Source organism: Gopherus flavomarginatus, chromosome 2 (assembly GCF_025201925.1).
Source record: "Gopherus flavomarginatus isolate rGopFla2 chromosome 2, rGopFla2.mat.asm, whole genome shotgun sequence".
Lineage (NCBI taxonomy): Eukaryota > Metazoa > Chordata > Testudines > Testudinidae > Gopherus > Gopherus flavomarginatus.
In genome coordinates, this window is record NC_066618.1 from 47,659,780 (window position 1) to 47,678,438 (window position 18,659).

An 18,659-nucleotide genomic window follows, 5' to 3' on the forward strand; every position below is an offset into this window, starting at 1 on the left:
CAGTGAGCCTTCCTCTCTCCTCTTGGGAAATGGCAAAAGAAGATGGCCTGGGAAGGTTTGAGAGATAAAGCACTGTAACTGTTCCTGTCTTTTAAATTCACTGTATCTGTTTTCAAACACAAAATATCCTAATTTGTACATTTTTATACTGTCCCCCTAAAAAAGTTTAGAATAAATGTCAATTATAGAAAAAGGAGAATTACCAGTTCTGATGGAGTTCCATTTCCTAGCTCTGATTCATAGGAGCTTCCAAAGTAAAGACGATAAATGTTGGACCTTGAATCTTCAGGAAACAACTCGGACATCTCTAAGGAAATAAGAGACTGCTCCAGCCCTCCTTCTACATCCCCTGCTGAATCATCTGAACCGCTGCTATGGTTTAAGAAAACCATAGAAGAGAGACTGAGGTCACTGTCTGAACTAGAACCGATATCCTGGGACAAAATGAGAACCACTGTCAGAGGCTTTAATTTATTCACAGGAAATGGCAATTTGCTATTTTATTTAAAATTGATATTTAACAAACAATTTGAGTTGTTTCTGCTTGGTTGCTGATTCTAGCAATCCCTCCTCCACTGTGAGGAAATGTCTAAGTATTTTGCAGAGAAAATTCTTCAGATTTAGCTGGAATTTTTTGCTTATGTAGCAGACAGAAGAGCAATAATTTGTGGAGATAAATATAATGTCTGATTTCATTGTTTCATGGCCTGTGTCAATCACTAAGCATATGGAGATGTTAACAGAACTTCAAATGCAACCTGTACTGTACCATATCCTTCCAGGCTGATGAAAGACTTCTGGAAAGTAACAAGTCCATTATTAGTGGTGTTTCTCAATGTTTCTATTAAGAACGTGTTGAAGTTCACAGAGCCCTGTGTTCACTCAGCAGCCAATGTCCAGTGGGGTCTCCTGGCCTGGAGCTGAGGCTTGTTGGAGGGAACTCTCCATTATTAAGAGTCTCAGTTTTAGCTCCCAATTTTTTCTTACCCTACCCTTAAAGATGGAGCAGATGGTGCACTCTCAGGGGATATGAGATTCAACCAAACAGTGGACACAAGGAGAATACCCATCGCTGACCAGGATGGTCTCCCAGCAAGAAATATACCACTTGAAACTCTGACAGCCTGGCCTAACCACAAGGCAATAGAATCTAACAGGGGAAAGTCCCCCTTCACAATGAGTAAAGAGATCTAAAGTCACCCTAAATTATTAAATAAAAAGTAAATATAATAACTGAAGAAGGGTACTTAGGCTAAGCAACTTTGAAAGGAAGGCATGGAGAGTGGCTTGCCCATGCACCCCTATATAGCCTCAGAGTGGGCATGAGGAATTATATGATGCATGCGCAGGCCAAAGAGACACTACTACCAAAATACTCTGATTAAAGGTGCATGAGGCATGAGCACACCTGAAGTGGAGCACTCATGGGGACTCTACTCAATGAAGAATTATCAGGTGTCCACGCTGATATTATTAGGTATGTCAACTGCTTTTAGTACCCTAATGTTGGAAAAAAGCTCACCTGACCCTAAGGACACTCACGTGAGGAGCTATTGGGTTCTATCTTGTCACTCCTCTCATTCAATATGCATGGGTTCAGACCAAAACAAATCAATTTAACATCTTTTCTAAATGGCAAATATACTTAAATATACTTAACTAATTTTGTCACAGGGAAATTATTACAATTTTAATAAGTTAAAAATATAGAATAAGTTTTAAACTATCTGTCAGAGTTTACAGATCACAGAAATTATAGAAAAAGGAGACATTTTATTTAAATATGATTTTGTCAAAAGTGGCAGAAATCTATTTTGGGTAAAGTTAACCTCTTTAAAATATATTTGTAACACAATGCAGTAATCAATGAAATACTTTCAATACTTTAAGTGCACTTACTTGCGGTAAATTTGAACCCAAGCTAGCATGTATTGCCTCTAACTGAGCATTGTACAGTAAAGCCTTTAGGTCAGCTCCTGTGAAGTGCTCCGTTTTTGCTGCCAAATGCTGAAAGTCTACATCATTTGCCAAAGGCAGAGAATGACTGAGGGCTTTTAGGATTTCAAAACGAGAAGACTGAAAATAAAAAAATAAAAATAAAAAAAATAAAAAAAAGGTAAAGTCATCTGTTTCCTGATTTTAACTGCTATTCAGTACTGGGACAGTAATTCTCTCAAGCACTTTCTCAAGAGGTCAAACTAATCTACAGAAATGTATGTTTTGGAAGGGGATACACGTATACAACTCTACCCCAATAGACTGTGACCCGATATAAAACACAAATTCGGATATAACGTGGTAAAGCAGCGGGGAGCCCCGGGCCCTTTAAATCCCCACCCGAGCCCTGCTGCCAGAGCTCCGGTGGTGATTTAAAGGGCCCGGGGCTCCCCGCAGCGGCTGGAGCACCTGGCTCTTTAAATCACCACCAGGGACGTCAGTCCAGTCCAGCACGGTGTACCGGCTCTTCCCGGTATGCCCTACTGGACCAAACCCGATATAACGCAGTCTCACCTATAAGACAGTGAGAGTTTTTGGCTCTCAAGGACCACGTTGTATCGGCGTAGAGGTGTAGCACATATATGAAAATACTGCACAATCTATTTTCAAATACAAGCATATGCTTATTACTACTATCACTTAATTTTTCTAAGAAAAATATTGCCAAACAAAATATCCAGTGAGCCATGAATTCTCTGAGCGCATTCTCTAATTATATTATCAATATCCAGTATTCTTAAATACACCATTAAATGTGAACTCTCATGCCCATTTTGTAAATAGAACGAGATTTTTCCTTTTACCAGTTTTCACCTTTCTAAACATAAGAAGAGAAGTGTCCACACAAAGGAAATGACCCTGTTGGCCTGAAGAGCTCATTTTTTTGTCCTATGGAAATAGCACTGAAAAATATTTGGATAGAATGTGTTGCATTCTTAGTGCATGGGATTATCTTTGTACATGTGAGAATGAAATGGGATGATATCTGTTAAACTTGCCATGTAAATTGCTAATGAATATTCTCCATTATAGTTAGGGGCAATCAAAGGGACAAATCCTGCAATCTCTACTGGCCTGATCCAAAACCTACTGAAGTCACTGGAAGTCCTTCCATTTACACCAGTGAGTCTTGGATCAGGTCCTATGTCGGTATATAATTGTCCAAATGCTGATGAAATGTGATTCCATTGCATGGAGGCCAGATAATGGAAAGCCCAAACAGCAGGACTCCATGCCTACTGCTCTGGAAAACACTGGGTCACTAATTTGCATGGGGAAGCAAAAGGCGATGTACTCTACTCCTCATCATGCCCTGCAACAGCAGGTGAAATGGTGATCTGGGCCCTGTTGGCAGATGGAAATGACAAATTTCAATCTCCACAATCCCTGCTCCTATGTATTTCCTGTAAGCAAAGCCCCTTTTATGTGGGCTTTGTTCACAAGATCATGATTAGTTCTACATCTGTGGAAAACAATGGAAGAATATCTGAAGAAAATAAACACTAACACTACCGGTCAAATCAAATCAAATATGGCTGTCTACTAAATGGGATTACAAACATCTGAAGGGTTACATTCTTTCTACAAACACAAGACCTAAGAATACGGGGCCTGATTTTACACTGCTTGAATAGTGCATAGTTAGTTACACAGTACAAAGTGGGCGTAGAACTCCATAATTCTGATTTGGTCATGCTTGATCCCCATTTTACATTCATTGCATCTGATCCACTCTGTATTACTCCAGTTTTATACCAGTGCAATTCCACAGAAATTAGTAAAGTTACACAGGTGTAAAACTGAAGTGATGCAATGGTGAATCAAGTCCACTTTGTTCAGGTGTACATGACTACACAAAGTACAAGGCAGTGGAGAATCTTGTTCATTATTCTGATTTTTTTCCCTTTCATATATGGTGCAGTATATTGTTTCTTCACCTGATCAGGAGGAGGACAGTATAGGCATTTATCCAGTCGACCTGGCCTCAACAGAGCAGGGTCAATCAAATCAGGACGACTAGTAGCAGCCAACACATAAACTCCTTAGAAAAAGTAAGAGATCATCATTAATGTGTTGAACTCATGCCTTTAAAAAAGAAAAAAAAAAAGACAGCTAAATTATTTACCTTGTAAGCCTTCCACTCCATCCAGCTGAGTCAACAGTTGGTTAACCACTCGGTCTGTCACTCCAGTATTATCATGACCTCGTCGAGGGGCAATGGAATCAAACTCATCAAAGAAAACTATACAAGGCTTAGCTGCCAGTGCTCTGGAACAAAATGCAATCCTTCAATTCTGCTTAGGTTTAAGCTAAGTAAAATAAATCTGCTTAGAGATGTGAAATATGTGTTCTGTTTGTAAAAACTTGTCTACACAAAACACTTATTTGTAGCAAGCTGGGGTGTAAATCTACCCTGCGCTAGTGGGGATCTACTACCATGCACGAAAAGTTCTGTAGTATTTGATCTATGCTGCTTTGAAAAAGGAGTAGACTGAAGCACAGTAGGGAACTTCTAGTGTGCAGAAGCAGGGTTCACACGGACACTAAGAGCTTGTCTACACAAACATTTAATTTATAGCAAGCTGCTGTGTGAATCTAGCCTGCACTAGTCTGCCACAGTCTACCTGTTTGTGTGGACCCAGGTGATGCACACAAAAAATCTGCTAATGCGCTTTGATCTAGTCCTGTTTCAGAGAGGACTAGATCAAAGTGCTCTAACAAACTGTTTATGCCTGAACTGTTAGAACTTGGCAGACTAGTGTGGGGTAGATTCACACCGTAACTAGCCGCAGTCTAAATGTCTGTGAAGATAAGTCCTTAGTGCAGTGGTTCTCAAACTTTTGTACTGGTGACCACTTTCATATAGAAAGACTCTGTGTGCGTCCCCTTCTTATACATTAAAAACACTTTTACATATTTAACATCATTATAAATGCTGGAGGCAAAGTGGGGTTTGGGTAGAGACTGACAGCTCGTGACCCCCCATGTAATAACCTTGTGATGGGATCCCGACCCCCAGTTTAATAACCTCTGTATGGCAGGCTACTGCAGGGTAGATTTATATCTCAGCTTGCCATGAACTCAGTGTTCATGTAGGCCAGTCACGTGCAACCTTATTACACAGGAGGGCCACATAAACCTAATACTTCTTGGGAAATTCTGTACCAAAAAATTAAAAATTCTGCACACAATATTTTCAAATTCTTATTGAAAATAAGCTATGTATAGCTTATTTTATTTGTCAAAATAACACAATATAATCACATTGGTTTCAATTGTTTTTGGTCATTTATTTCAAAATACCTGTCAGCAAGTATGTCTGTAACACTACAGGCAATAAAAAAAAGATTCAGAAAATGTTTTTTTGAAAAATAGATTCTATACTCGGCATATTAATACAGAACTCTGAGTAATAATTCATTTAAACATCAATATAGAATCGTATTTCCCGCACCCTTTGGAGTCAGGGAGGTAACGGAGGAGCTGAGGAAGAGGGAAGTAATTGCTGGGAAGGAGTCTGGGTGTGACTTGGAGGGTTGTTGGATATGAGTGGGAAAAGTATGGAACAGGATTTTTTGAGGGGCGGGGAGGGACTGTTAGGGAGCTTCACCATGCAGACCCTGGCTGACCCCTAGCTTCTCCCATTCAGTCAGGCACTTCTGCCGTGTCCCCATGTGTCCCTGCACCCCCATGTATCCTTGCACGCCCTATCTACATGTCCCTCCAAATCCACTCAGACACCCCGCTGTTCCTGTGTGGTCCTGCACACCCCCCCGCCCCGCATCCCTATGTGTCTCTGTGCCCCCACTCAGCCAGCCCCTTCCTCCTGTAGCTCTGCACCCACTCTTGCTCTGGCCCTGCACCTCCTTCCCCCTGTGGCCCTGGGCCTCCACTCCCATTCAGCCCCAGTCTGTCCTCCCCCGACTAGCCCTTATGAACCCCTGTCTGACTGCACAGCAGCTGCATGCTGTCTATCTCCCCATAACCCCTGTCTCTTGACGTGGCCTGACAAGTGCTGTGAAGGCGGCAGGTTCTTTCTCTTCTCTAGCAGGCTGGGAGTGGTTGCTGTGTTCTATTGCCACACACTGGTGAGCAAAAGGTGAAACTGCAGCAACATTCCAGCAGAAGCTTTTTTCTGGGCAAAAAATTAAAATTATGAGAGACTCATCAATTATGCACATGTGCAGTGGCACAGAATTCCCTCAGGAGTAACCTAAGCACAACCTTGTGTGGGCCAAACAGATTCTACAGATTTTAATAAGATTTTAAATCACCTATATTGGTTTATATTTTCAGTTCAGCTTGTTTAGTATGTTTTTAGACAACCTATGTATAGTATTGTCTATTTATACACTTATGTAAACATGACAACAAAATGCTAATGAATTTGCCATTAGTATATTGTGCAAAGCAAACAGTGGGCCTTATGAAATGCTCTGGTGGGTTGTGTATGGCCCCTGGGAATTAGGTTGGACACCCCTGATGTAGAAAAGTCCTAATATAGTTGCATTTAATTATAGAAGGCAGCAACTATTATGGTTTCCTGTGGAAATGAGCTGCCCTGAAGAACAGGATTTCCAGTTAACTATCATTAATATTTTATGCTTTATTTTGTACTTATGTCTATTTCCTTCTGAAGTTCACAATTATGGTGTTAAAATACTATGGAAACTTTAATGTCAATACAAGCAAACATGTTTGTAAAGTCTTACCCGAAGGCCACCTACTGCAATGAACTCAATTTATCAAATAATGAAGAACGAAGGTTAAGTTGACCCTGTCAGTATTTTAACATGTGGTTTCAGCATGTCTAGCTATTTCAGATCTAATGATCAAGACCCATTAAGCCTACTCCTTCAGACTGCTGACTAGGAAATTCAAATAATTATTTTTAGCATCAGCCATGAAAGTGGAATCTATTTACAACAACATTTATTCTTAGAGAACCAACCTGTTAAAGACATCTCTAACAGCTTGCTCACTTGCTCCAATATATTTACTGAGGAGCTCTGGTCCCTGTAATATAGCAAAATGAGAAGACTCAGGAGTTGTGTTTTTTCTTAATTCCATATCACTGTGGACTCTATTAGCAAGGTGGGTTATTTATACAACACTAGAGAATTTCAACATAATGGGCAAGCAGTGGTTCCCAGGTGAGTCAAAAAACTAGATAACTGTGCCAGGTAGTGCTAATTTCATTGACACTCAGTTTTCCTGCTATAAAGGGAAATGTGTTACAGTATCACAAGTCTGTGGATTGTGTTCTGAAGATACATTATACTATTCTGGCCAGCTGCATTACCCGAGTTAGAATCCTTTTATAAAGCAGAAGAAATTAAGAATACATAACATTTTCTAAAAAATTCTTAGTGATTAATTACAAACAAAACTCTCAGATAACATTGTGTGACCACAGCATGAAGTCACTCAGTGGTGCTTAGATAGCCAGGGCCAGATCCATAAAGGTACTTAGGCATCTAAGTCTTGGGTTTAGGTGCCTACATTTCAGTTTTGTCTCCACTGCAATTCACAAAACTCCGGCCAAACCTACTCAGTGCCTAAATTTTCAGGATAAAAGTTCCCTCTGTGCCTTTGTTTCTGCCTCTGAGCAGGTGGACTGGTGTCCAGACACCTGTCTCCTGCGTAAGCCTCAGACTGAGGGCATGTCTACACTTACTCTGGAGTGAGCGATCCAGCGGGGGTCAATTTATTGCATCTAGTGAAGATGTGATAAATTGACCGCTGAGCGCTCTCCCGTTGACTGGTACTCCACCGGAGCGAGAAGCGTAGGAAGAGTCGACAGGGGAGTGTCAGCAGTCAATCTACTGCAGTGAAGACACCATGGTAAGTAGCTCTAAGTACGTCAACTTCAGCTACGAAAAAAATGTAGCTGAAGTTGCATAACTTAGACCGACTTAGTTTGCCCCTCTCCCAGCGTAGACCAGACCTGATTCACAAACTGGGGAAAGATAGAAATAGGCATTTGCCCACCTATCTTGTGTGAAGGGCTCAACGCTGTAGGTGGCTGCTGAGCAAGCCTACTGAATTGACCCCCATTCAAAATTGCCCTGGCAGTGCCCATCTTCTAACTTTTAGCCCAGTGGTTAGAGCACTCATCTGAGATTAGAGAACCAGCTTCAATATTCCCCTCTCATGGGGGGAGAAGGATTTGAACGGGGGTCTCCCACCTCCCAGGAGACTGCTCTAGCCACTGAGCTATGGGATATTCTGATGGGGGGAGTGGCGGGGGGGAGTCCCTTCGGTCTCTCCTGTTGAACCTGTTCCACTGTGGATAAATAACAAAAGAGTGATTGGAGCAGGGGGACTGAACCCTGGGTCTCCCACATCCCAGGCAGGTGCTCTAACCTCTAGACTACAGCATCATTCTCACACACACACTCTCTCACTCACTCAATCTGACCCAATGATTAAGTATTTATCCACAGCGGAAAAATTAAATGTTGTAACAGTTTCTTTGTGGTCATGACAATGACTTCATTTTAAATGTGAGTTTCTTATTTTGGTATTTATTTTTACATATATATTACACACACACACAAAGTAACTATGTTAGGATTTTTTGTGTTAATACAAAGATCTAAAAAACCATCAAAACTTTGTTACCTTGATGCTGATAAAATTCATTCCACTCTCTCGGGCAACTACACCTGCTAATAGAGTTTTGCCTGTTCCAGGAGCACCATACAACAAAATTCCTGTCCTCTGTCGTATTGGGAGGTTTGCAAATAATCCTGGATACTGAAAATACAGAGTCATCAAGATTAATATCTATTTCCAAAAAAGTAATTATTTCGTAACATAGTGTAATAATTGGCTTCTGACGAGCGTTTATTTATATAGACATTCTTGTGAGATTACTTACTTTATCCACATTATCACCAGAAGGGCTCATCTTAACTGATATTATCAGTTATATTATAATTATATAATAGGGTTATATTAAAGTAGCCTATTATTAAACGATCCAAACCATTTCTTTGAAAAGCTCTAGGGTCAGTTTCTCACCCTTACTCTGGTACCTTTACACTGGGTAAAAGAGTCAGGCTGATGTAAAAGGGTACTAAAAGCTCCACAACCGGCTAAGGGAGGAGTTCTCTGGTTCAGGCACTGCAGGAGATAGCTGTAGTAATGCTTACCTTCTCAGGACCAACTTCAAGCCAAGGAGTGGAAGACAAGCCTGAGGTTGGGAGGAATGTGTCCAAGTCAAGGCTGCAATACTGCAGAGCTTCTGGGCAGTGCTATGGCCCATAGGTCTGGAATGCCTATGTTATGTTCTCTAGGCCTCTCAAGCCTTCAGAACATCTCAGATAAGGGAGGGTGCAAAAATGGCTTAAAGGCACCTTAGTCCTCCCTCTACCAGGACTGCAAGTTCTGTGCTGTACCTGTAAGAATCCATTTTTTCTAGGAGTAGCTGCTCCACAAAGTAAAATTGTTAATCAGAGTTCCAGAAACACAATGGTTTGTAAAGCACTGAAGTACTTGTTCCTGGTTTAAAAGAAAAGGGTACCTTTGTGGGTAACTGGATGGTATCCATGAGAATTTGCTGTACATCCTTTAAGCCACCAATCCTGTCCCAGCCCAAGTCTTTAGGTTTGTGTAGGTTAACATTTCTCAGAGACGAAGGAGTAAAATCTTTTAAAGCTTTTTGAAAGTCTAAGGTTGACAGATTCAAGTCTGTTGAAAAAGATCACCAGGAACAAAACAAACTCCAGTTAAAATCAATTTACCCTTATAGTGGGGGAAAAACAGAATATATGCATATGATATCAAAGACAACAAAACTTTCTAAATAACAGTTAAATGCATTTAAATGTTAAATATAGAGACAGTTTTACTATAACTTCTTACTTTTGTATTATTGCAAGCACACGACATATGGTACAACTAAAATAGAGTAGAGATTTGGTGACTATCATATACCTTCCTTGTTGCACGCTCCCTTTTTAGAAACACAGGAGTGTATGGCACGATCCATTAGTATTGTAAAATCTCTAGCTATAAACCCTTCTGTTTCCTTTGCAATATGCTGGAGATCAAGATCATAGAATCTGTTTATATTGGAATTCAATTTATTTTCTATAATGGAATGCAGTAATTCACATCTTTGCAGCTAAAAAATAAAAATATACAGTGAATTTATGCATAGTTTTACACAGATATGAATTACTACCTTAAACTTAGAAGACTCAAATGTTTCAAATAATGAAAACAGTTAACATTTCATTCAACATAGGAGTTTTGTGACTAATATATAAAAAATACTAACACAAATTGAAGAAAAATTGATTCTTTTATCTGACTTTTTAAGAGTTCACCAATTTCACAATTCTAAGTGACTAATTGACCACTGTAATCTCTAGCCCAGCAATGATCATTTCAGAAATCAATCATTCTATTCTATCCCAGTTATATCTGCATCACAAGCACTGGAATAAATTCCAAATCAGAAATTAAGAATGACAAATCCTAGGAACAAACAGACCAAATCACACAGGTATAAAAGGCCTGATCCTGAGAGGTGCCGAGTACCCTCAACTGCCTTGTAGAAGAAGGCCTATACTGGAAATTTTCATTTGTATTTGGACACTGGTTAAAAAACATGTCTGGGTAATTTCAGATTACAGAGTTGTCATACAACATAGTTTTCCAGGGGAAGTCTTTTCTTCTGTCACAAGTCAGCACTTAGAGATCTGAACACAGTCCTTGATTTTTTAAATGGCTCATTTATGACAGGAGAACAATAAGCACCATAAACTTGGGTACGGTTCCAAAATATTGTGGGCATTCTCTCACAAAATGCAAATCTTTTTATTTTTCCTTAGAGAACACTATATTTAATAAACTGGTTGCCATTTCTTTTGTATTATTTCAATATAGTCTATTTTTAAGAGTAGAAGAATATATTAAATTAAACAAATCTGTGAATTAAAACAAACTAGTTCCCTTTAAATATTTTACAACCCAAATATAATTTGGGAAAGTATACATTATGGTGAAGTGTCTGTTAAGTGGTAGGAGACAGACTCACCACTAGGCATAACTTTTGGTGTTTTTTTCCCAAAAAGGAACCCTGAATATAACATATAGAAAAGTTATATGCTATTTAATATCACAAAAGATCTCTTAAAATCCCCCAATAGCATTATCATAGAATCATAGATTATTAGGGTTGGAAGGGACCTCAGTAGATCATCTAGTCCAACCCCCTGCCCAAAGCAGGACCAATCCCCAAATGGCCCCCTCAAGGACTGAACTCACAGCCCTGGGTTTAGCAGGCCAATGCTCAAACCAATAACTGCCTTGACAAAAATTGAGATTAACAGCAATGATGACTGGCACCGCCCTACATCTGGCAGAAGAGGGTCCATGGAAGCAGAAATTCTGCAGGAACTGACGGCTTGAACTCCACCCTTGCTGAGAAAAGTCTTGTGCTGGCAAGTGGTTGTTTCAAACCTTGATTATTAGCCTAGCGACTGCCCGAGGGCTCTGATCAGGGCCATGTATTCTGCAGCAGTAATGTTCATCACAGAAATGTGCTTCGGAATCTCAGTTCTCATTTTACAAGGCTCTCTTCCCTTCTCAATTGTGAGGGCTAGAAAACTTGAAAACGTGAACTGAATGTAACTGGTGCAGTGAGGTTTGCCCAAGGGGGCAGAGTCTGAAGTAGGTCTAAGGAAGCGCATCACTGCTCTCCCAGTGACATATTAATCATCATTCAACTCCAGAGTTATTTAAATTCCAACTTAGGCTACTACTTCATCCCTGACCACTATAGCAGAAAAATCCACTAATATGGTTATCCTTCAATCCCAGGTATCCAAAACCCCAAGTGTCTGCTCCTCAGCTTACAGAACTCCCACCTTTCTATTACAACATCTACAATGCAGATATCTGAGGCACACTAACAACTGAGTGTGTTGGGAAAGCATAAGACAAATGGAATTTAGCAGCAAGCTATCCTTTTTTGCTACCTCTTTGGTGCAGCATCTGAGGCTGTAGGGAAGTCAAAACCAACATTTTGACCAAGTCATTTAATTATTGCATTTACCTGATCTGGAGGCTGGATATGTTTGAAGCACTGAAATATATGAGCTCCTTGACCAGAAACAAGGGAAGGATGCAGAGAATGTTCAGACTGGCTTGTGGCAATTAATGCAATCAAACTGCCCATGGAAATAACTTCTTTTATCACATCTTTCAAAACTAGATATAGAAGACATTGTTTCATGAGTAATAAAAGATTATAAATTTCATACATTTATTAATGCTGAGTATTTTTATAGTACTGGAGATACTATATAACACCGACTACTACACTAAATTTTCTGTAATGTACTATAGAACTGTTATCATCTTAACAAAATGCATTTATTTTTCAAGGCACAGTCTACTCCAACAAGGAAACACTGTGAGAAATGCTTTGCCTAGAACTAAACTTGTATAGTTATTGATGATGTCTACCCTGTGATATTAAAGAAGATTTTCTCTACTGTGAATTCCGCAGCTGTATCTGGAATGAATAAAATGTAGAAAGCTATAGTCCCAACTCTGCAGAGCACCCAAGAAAAAGTTGAAATAATATAATTTAGATAGTTTATTCTATGACTTATCACAATACCAAGGTGTTGAACTATATTGTATGCCAAGCCATTGTACGAAGAGTTTATGATACATAGGAGTTTTGAACTACTTAGACAGATCTCTAGATGCCATGTACAAAAATAAAGTGTTTCAGTAAGACAGATCATTTATGCTAACTTTTAAAACTGTGTATCAAAGTTGTGTGCATTAAAAAATGTGGCATTACGACATTGAAATTGTACATACAACTACCCATTTTGTAATTTAGGTGTACATTTTTGAAAATTTAATCTCAGTGTGAATTCCAAAAACCACAAAAGGAATTTAATTTAAAAAGCTGCAATCTCCGTTTGACACTGCTTAGAAAATTGAAGATATGTTATAGCTTAAATCCTACAACAAGGGCGTAATTTAACACAGTTAAAATAATAAAATACATTGACGTTGATTATTTCATATTATTTCAGTCTCTTGTAATGAAAACGTTTACGTGGAGAGATTTTAATGTTGGCTGCACTTTAGAGAAAAAGATTGTATGGAGGATGCATTGTCCAGTTCTTCACTTAAAGGCTATGATGTGTAAAAATTTAAATAAAATAACCGATGACCTGCACACAATAAAGTGCACCAAGCAGATAAGAAAGGTACACATTCAGTTAAAAGAAATGCTACTTATGCATAATAATCTATATTAATACTGGTTCATGATTCATACGGAACTTGTAAACTGTGGCAGTTTATCTAAGTGTGAACAACATAGAATGCTAAATGATCCAGAAGTTGGGGTGGTGAAAATAGAACTGTCCAGACAACTGTGATTCATGTACAAGAAATTATAAATTACAATGCATTTTTACCCAGATACATAAGAAGCAACAGGAAAAAAAAATACCCAGAAGCTGTTAGCATAGCATTACCATGTGTAAGTCTATAGCTCTGAACTGCTTCAGGGCTGTTCTCATGCTCTGGTGTAGAAGGAACTCCAACAATGTGATCAAGATCATCCATCAGAAGAATGGATGGCTGTCTCCATGCTGCCTCTAGAAAAACTTCCTCGACTTTTTTTCGTATGTTTTCTAATCTTTTTCCTACAACAAAAATACAATCTTAGTAACAAAACACAGCATGAAAAATTCAGACTTTGAGTTTGATTTATTTCTTTGTGCTGGCAATGCAAAGGGACTTGAAATGACTCTAAATGGGCAGCTAAAGCTTCTCCTTTATGGAAGGAACCTTCGGCTGGCTATGCCAGTTCTACACGAATGCTCGCCTCCTCCTCTGGAATAGGGATCATGCTGAGGGCAGAAGGGGGAATAGCTAGACACAGCCCTCCAACACAACAGGATCTTTAGTTTATACAACATCAGAGTAAAACTAGAACAGCTTCAGAACTATATAAGGCCCAGGATTATAAGGAAAGGATGGTCAGTAGAATAGCAGCAAAAAGCCATATCTGCCCTCCTACCCTTTATGTTGCACCTAAGCCCTTTTGAACTCACAAGAGAACCTGAATGTTGGTCAACAAAGACAACTAGCACAATTTGAAATCAAGAAGTTGTTGGTACATACAACAATTAGAAATTGTCAATACTGATATAGTTCAGCAAACACTGAAAATTTAATAAAACCTTCAGAAGAATGGCAGGTTTTATAATTCACCATTCCTGGTTTTCCAGTGAAACTATATATAAAGAATATTTATTTTAAATGATTGCTTTTTTTAAAAGTTATTTTTCATCAGATGGACAAAGTCATTTACATTAGATCTATAAAATTCATAAAAATATTAAAATTTCTAGGCCAAAACTTGAATTAGAAACTAAAAGCTATGCTATACAATGTGAAGTTTGTACATTCCTTAACATATAAAAAATAATTAGTTCTCACTAATTTGATATACTTTCACCTGTTCATGAGAAAAAGAGTATAGATGTAATTATATTCAACTACTTTTGTTCCAGCCAGCACAGAGAAAAATTACACAATCCAATTTGCACACTTTCTTTATTTATTTCATAGTAATGAGGACTAAACACTGAGGTTGTGGTTGAATTCTGGGAAGGAGACGTTGCTTACCCTGTACAGTAGCTGGAGTTCTTCAAGATTTGTGTGTCTATGCGTGCTCCACTTGAGCTGCGCAGTGCCTTCACTTGGAAATTTTTGACAGCAGTTCCTGCTCAGTTCATTTATGTGCCACAGCTAGCCTTGTGCCTCATACCAAGGGTATATGTGGCTGCAACGGATGAACTGCCTTCAGTTCCTTCTCCATTGCAAAGTCACGCAGAGATAAAAGACTATGAAGCATAGGTGATGGAGGGTGAATAGTGGAGCGTCCATAGGGACACATATCTCTAAGAACTGTAGCTACTGTCCAGGGTAAGCAACCTCTCCTTCTCTGAGTAGCATCCCTATTGCTGCGCCACTCAGGATGACTCCTGAGCAGTAACCCCTGAAGGAGATGGGAACTTCAGCCTCTGGGTGTGGGAGAGGGCAGGGGACTGGGGCATGAGACGACGTGAGGTGGGCTCTGGACGGTGCTTACCTGGACATACCCCTTCCTCAGCTGCTAGGAGGAGGCATGGTCACTGCCTTTGCCTGCATGCACCGCACCCACAGCTTCCATTGGCCTGGAACCAGCAGAGATCTCAGCCCCCCACCCCCCAAGTGTTAGTCATGGGTATTTTTAGTAAAAGTCATGAACAGGTCACGGGCTGTGAATTTTTTTTAAACTGCCTGTGACTTGTCCGTGACTTTTACTAAAAATACCCCCATGACTAAATCATAGCCTTAATTATGAGTAGGCATGGCATGTTAGTGACTTCTTAGCATTAAAAAATACAGGTGGAAACTCAGTTAGAAAATCTCTCAGTAGACACTGGTGTACCTTAAGCTCTGTCTGCAAAAGATACAAATAGCCGCAGAGAAGTTCAAAAAAGGTTTAGTCCTGTCAGAATGGCATGCCATTATCTTCCTAATATCCCAAAGTATGGAGGGCAGCATCTTCCCTAGTTTGATAGGGTTTAGGATAAAATATGGGGAGATGAATAGTCCAATTTATATGAAAGTTTGAACTGACTTTAAGTAGGAACTGTAGATGTAGCCAGAGGGACAAGTCATCTTTGAAGAAAACAGTACAAAAGGGTCAGCCATTAAAACCCCTAGTCCAAAAGGCATTTTCATAGAAAGGTATAAAAACATACCGGTAGCTGTTGGTTTAAAGGGAAGTTTTGTCAAATTAAGAACTAGGTTCAAGATCCAGGTTGGGGTGGGCTCCCTGACATGGGAAAAGGTTTGGTAACTATTTAATAAATCCAGAAGTTGCGAGGTGAGCAAACACAAAGGACTCTTCTACAGGCAAATTAAATACTGTGGTGGCTGCCAGATGGACTTCAGTGGAGCTCCAGGAGAGACCTCCCTTTCTTTGGGGTACTTTCAAGTATTCTAAAACTTCTGAGATGGAAAAATCCATAGGAGACAGGTGTTGGTGAGTGCACCAATGGTAAAATCTTTTTAATTTCTGAAGGTAAGTTTTCCTGGTGGATTCTTTTCTACTGTTCAGCAGGACTTCCTGCACCTCCCTGGAACAGGAGAGCTCTGTCTCTGACAACCATCCAGGTACCAGGCTTTGAGTCAGAGTTTAGTACTCTGCTCATGCTTCAATAGTACATTGGGCACTGGGACAAGACTTAAGACAAGCTGAGACTTAGACAAGCTCAAGCTCAATCTGGAAGCCTCAGTACCAGGACTGCTTGAAGCCTCCACAGAAACCTTTGAAGGGAACATTTCTGGTATGATAGGTCTTGTAGAGGAGAATTCTCTCTGAGGAGATTTCACAGATCTCCTAGACAGAGTCTTCTCTGCATCTGTAACAGATCTCTGTCTGTCTGTCTGTCGGTCTTTCTCTCTCAAAGTTCTGGAGGGTGAGTGAGCTGCAGATGATGAGAGAGGATTATGGTCATTCGGAGCACGCTGGAAAGTGTGGGTCTCCAGGCCAGGGTCCGAAGTCTGGCAGAGGGGGCATTCCACCATTAGAAGACAGAGTTTTATTTCCCTTTACCTCCTACAGCAACTTATGAAAGTCATGTAGCTCTTGCACTTAGCTGGCATGTGTGTATGCCCAATGCAGTGCATACATTGTAAAGGACTCCCAGCAAGTGATGCAACATTTGAAGCATGGAGACTCCAGCATACCCCAAAGACAAAACAGGCTTCATTAAACTACAAAAGAATAAAAATGGACTAGAAACTAGTTAACAGGCAGAATTGTAAATGAATGCTATTGGACACACTGTCTCAGGTGAGTGGTCAAGAGGGTACAGAGGGCAGTTCATCTCTTGCAGCACTATAAGCCTTTGGCTGAATGGATACTACTGATGAAAATCTCAGACTGAAGGTGGATGCACACCTCAAGTGGAGCACCCACAGGGCCACTACTTGAAGAAGCACAAAAAATTAAAAAGGTGTACATTTTGAATAAGCTTAAATGATGAAACTAGTACAATGCAATGAATTTATAAAGATGGTTACTGCCAGGCACCAAAATGCATTATAGAAACAATACAAAACATTTCAAAGAAAAGCCACGCAGCCCAAATAAATAGTTAGATCAAAGTTTTATAATACTGTAGATAATTTGAGCATAATAAAATGATAAGCCCTGAATGCTTCCCTAGCATTATAACAAATGTTTGAGTGAAAAAATATGATCATAGTCATACCTCTTAAAGCCTTACAGTCAATTACTTCCACATGAGCATCCAATCTATCAAAGGCTTCTTTGCAGATGGCCTTCGCTAATGTTGACTTTCCACTTCCCTACAAAATAAATGTTGGGTAGTCTTCTAAAACAACATCCAGAGTAACAGAGACTACTTTTTTCTCTGTTTCTGTGGACTATTCCTCAGGAAACACAGATGCCAAATAGATGGCTGGTTGTATACAGGGTGATTTTCATTCTTTTGTCAATAGTAGTACCCAGTACAGGCCCAGTTCTGATCCCACTGAAATCAGTGATAAAATTCTCACAGATTTCAATGGATTCAGGACTTGCCATTGAACAACATGGGAAATATAGCAGGAGAATCACTAAGGGTCAAATGTGTAAAGTGATTTCATGATAATGTTTAGGAAAAAAATATGATATTTTTAAATTCAAATAATTTTAAAATAAATGTTAAATAATGTTGAGGCATAAGTGTTTACACATATTCGAAGGGTAAAAACACAGTGTGGAATAATCTTCCAAGGTAAATGACGGAAGCTCCAGTGTTAGGGGCATTTAAAACTTAGATAGTAAAAAACACTAAAATATAACAGAAGAATTGATGCTGCATTGGCAGGGGAGGTGGATCAGTTAGTCCAACAGCTCTTTTTCAACACTATTCTCTGATTCCTCGTAGCAGAAAAGAAACAGGTTGACAATGCCTGTTTGGAGTATTAAAATTAAGTGAGTGCAAGAAAACTATTTTGGCATATAGGTAAAGAGAGTTGTAGATATGCACCTTTGTTCCTGTGAGCAGGACAGCTCCACTGCGCAGTCCCACAGCTATGGCAGCTAGCTTTTGAGATAAAGGACGTCCCAAGAGGCTGTGGGTTATGTGCTCAAAGGAGGATGTTCCTAGTTTACCCACTCCTCTGCAAAGTAAGGCAAAACAAATAAAACATTAGATAAGCTACGGCAGTCTCAGTACACTCAATCTAGGTAATAATAACTACTTGAATTTATAATAGCATGCTTTCCATACATACTGAAAATTCCTAAGTGCTTCAGATGTTCAAGAAAATCTATGGCTCCCTTCAAATAGATGCCATGCGACTTCTACACTACACAAGTGGCATAAAGGGCCATAGCTAGCCCTTGCAAAATACCCCCATCACGTGGTTTTCCAACCAGTGAAGAACTACTGTAAAAGCTCTACACCAGCTGCCTTCCCTATGCTGGCATAGAGGATGTGTCCAAGGTTGTGGTCAGGAGAGGGTACAGCCAGAGCATACTACACTTTGGCTATTATACATTGGTGTAATAGCCTATAGAAAGCTATTACAAGCTGGCATAACTC

General features: G+C 39.7%; 1 protein-coding gene across 4 annotated transcripts in view; it reads right to left on the reverse strand.

The window, feature by feature from the left end:
• The window catches only part of PEX1 (peroxisomal biogenesis factor 1), a 47,472-nt gene that overhangs the window by 10,330 nt on the left and 18,483 nt on the right, over positions 1-18,659 (reverse strand). For 3 of the 4 annotated variants that reach the window (XM_050939500.1, XM_050939498.1, XM_050939499.1), the window contains exons 10-21: positions 18,102-18,234; positions 17,319-17,415; positions 13,518-13,688; positions 12,068-12,222; positions 9,940-10,129; positions 9,527-9,693; positions 8,623-8,757; positions 6,950-7,014; positions 4,124-4,266; positions 3,936-4,039; positions 1,900-2,076; positions 204-434 (exon numbers count right to left, since the gene is read on the reverse strand). In XM_050939500.1, the coding sequence (XP_050795457.1) occupies positions 204-434; positions 1,900-2,076; positions 3,936-4,039; positions 4,124-4,266; positions 6,950-7,014; positions 8,623-8,757; positions 9,527-9,693; positions 9,940-10,129; positions 12,068-12,222; positions 13,518-13,688; positions 17,319-17,415; positions 18,102-18,234 (1,768 nt within the window). The remainder of the gene's footprint in view (positions 1-203; positions 435-1,899; positions 2,077-3,935; positions 4,040-4,123; positions 4,267-6,949; positions 7,015-8,622; positions 8,758-9,526; positions 9,694-9,939; positions 10,130-12,067; positions 12,223-13,517; positions 13,689-17,318; positions 17,416-18,101; positions 18,235-18,659) is intronic. The other variant, XM_050939501.1, reaches the window with a different exon arrangement.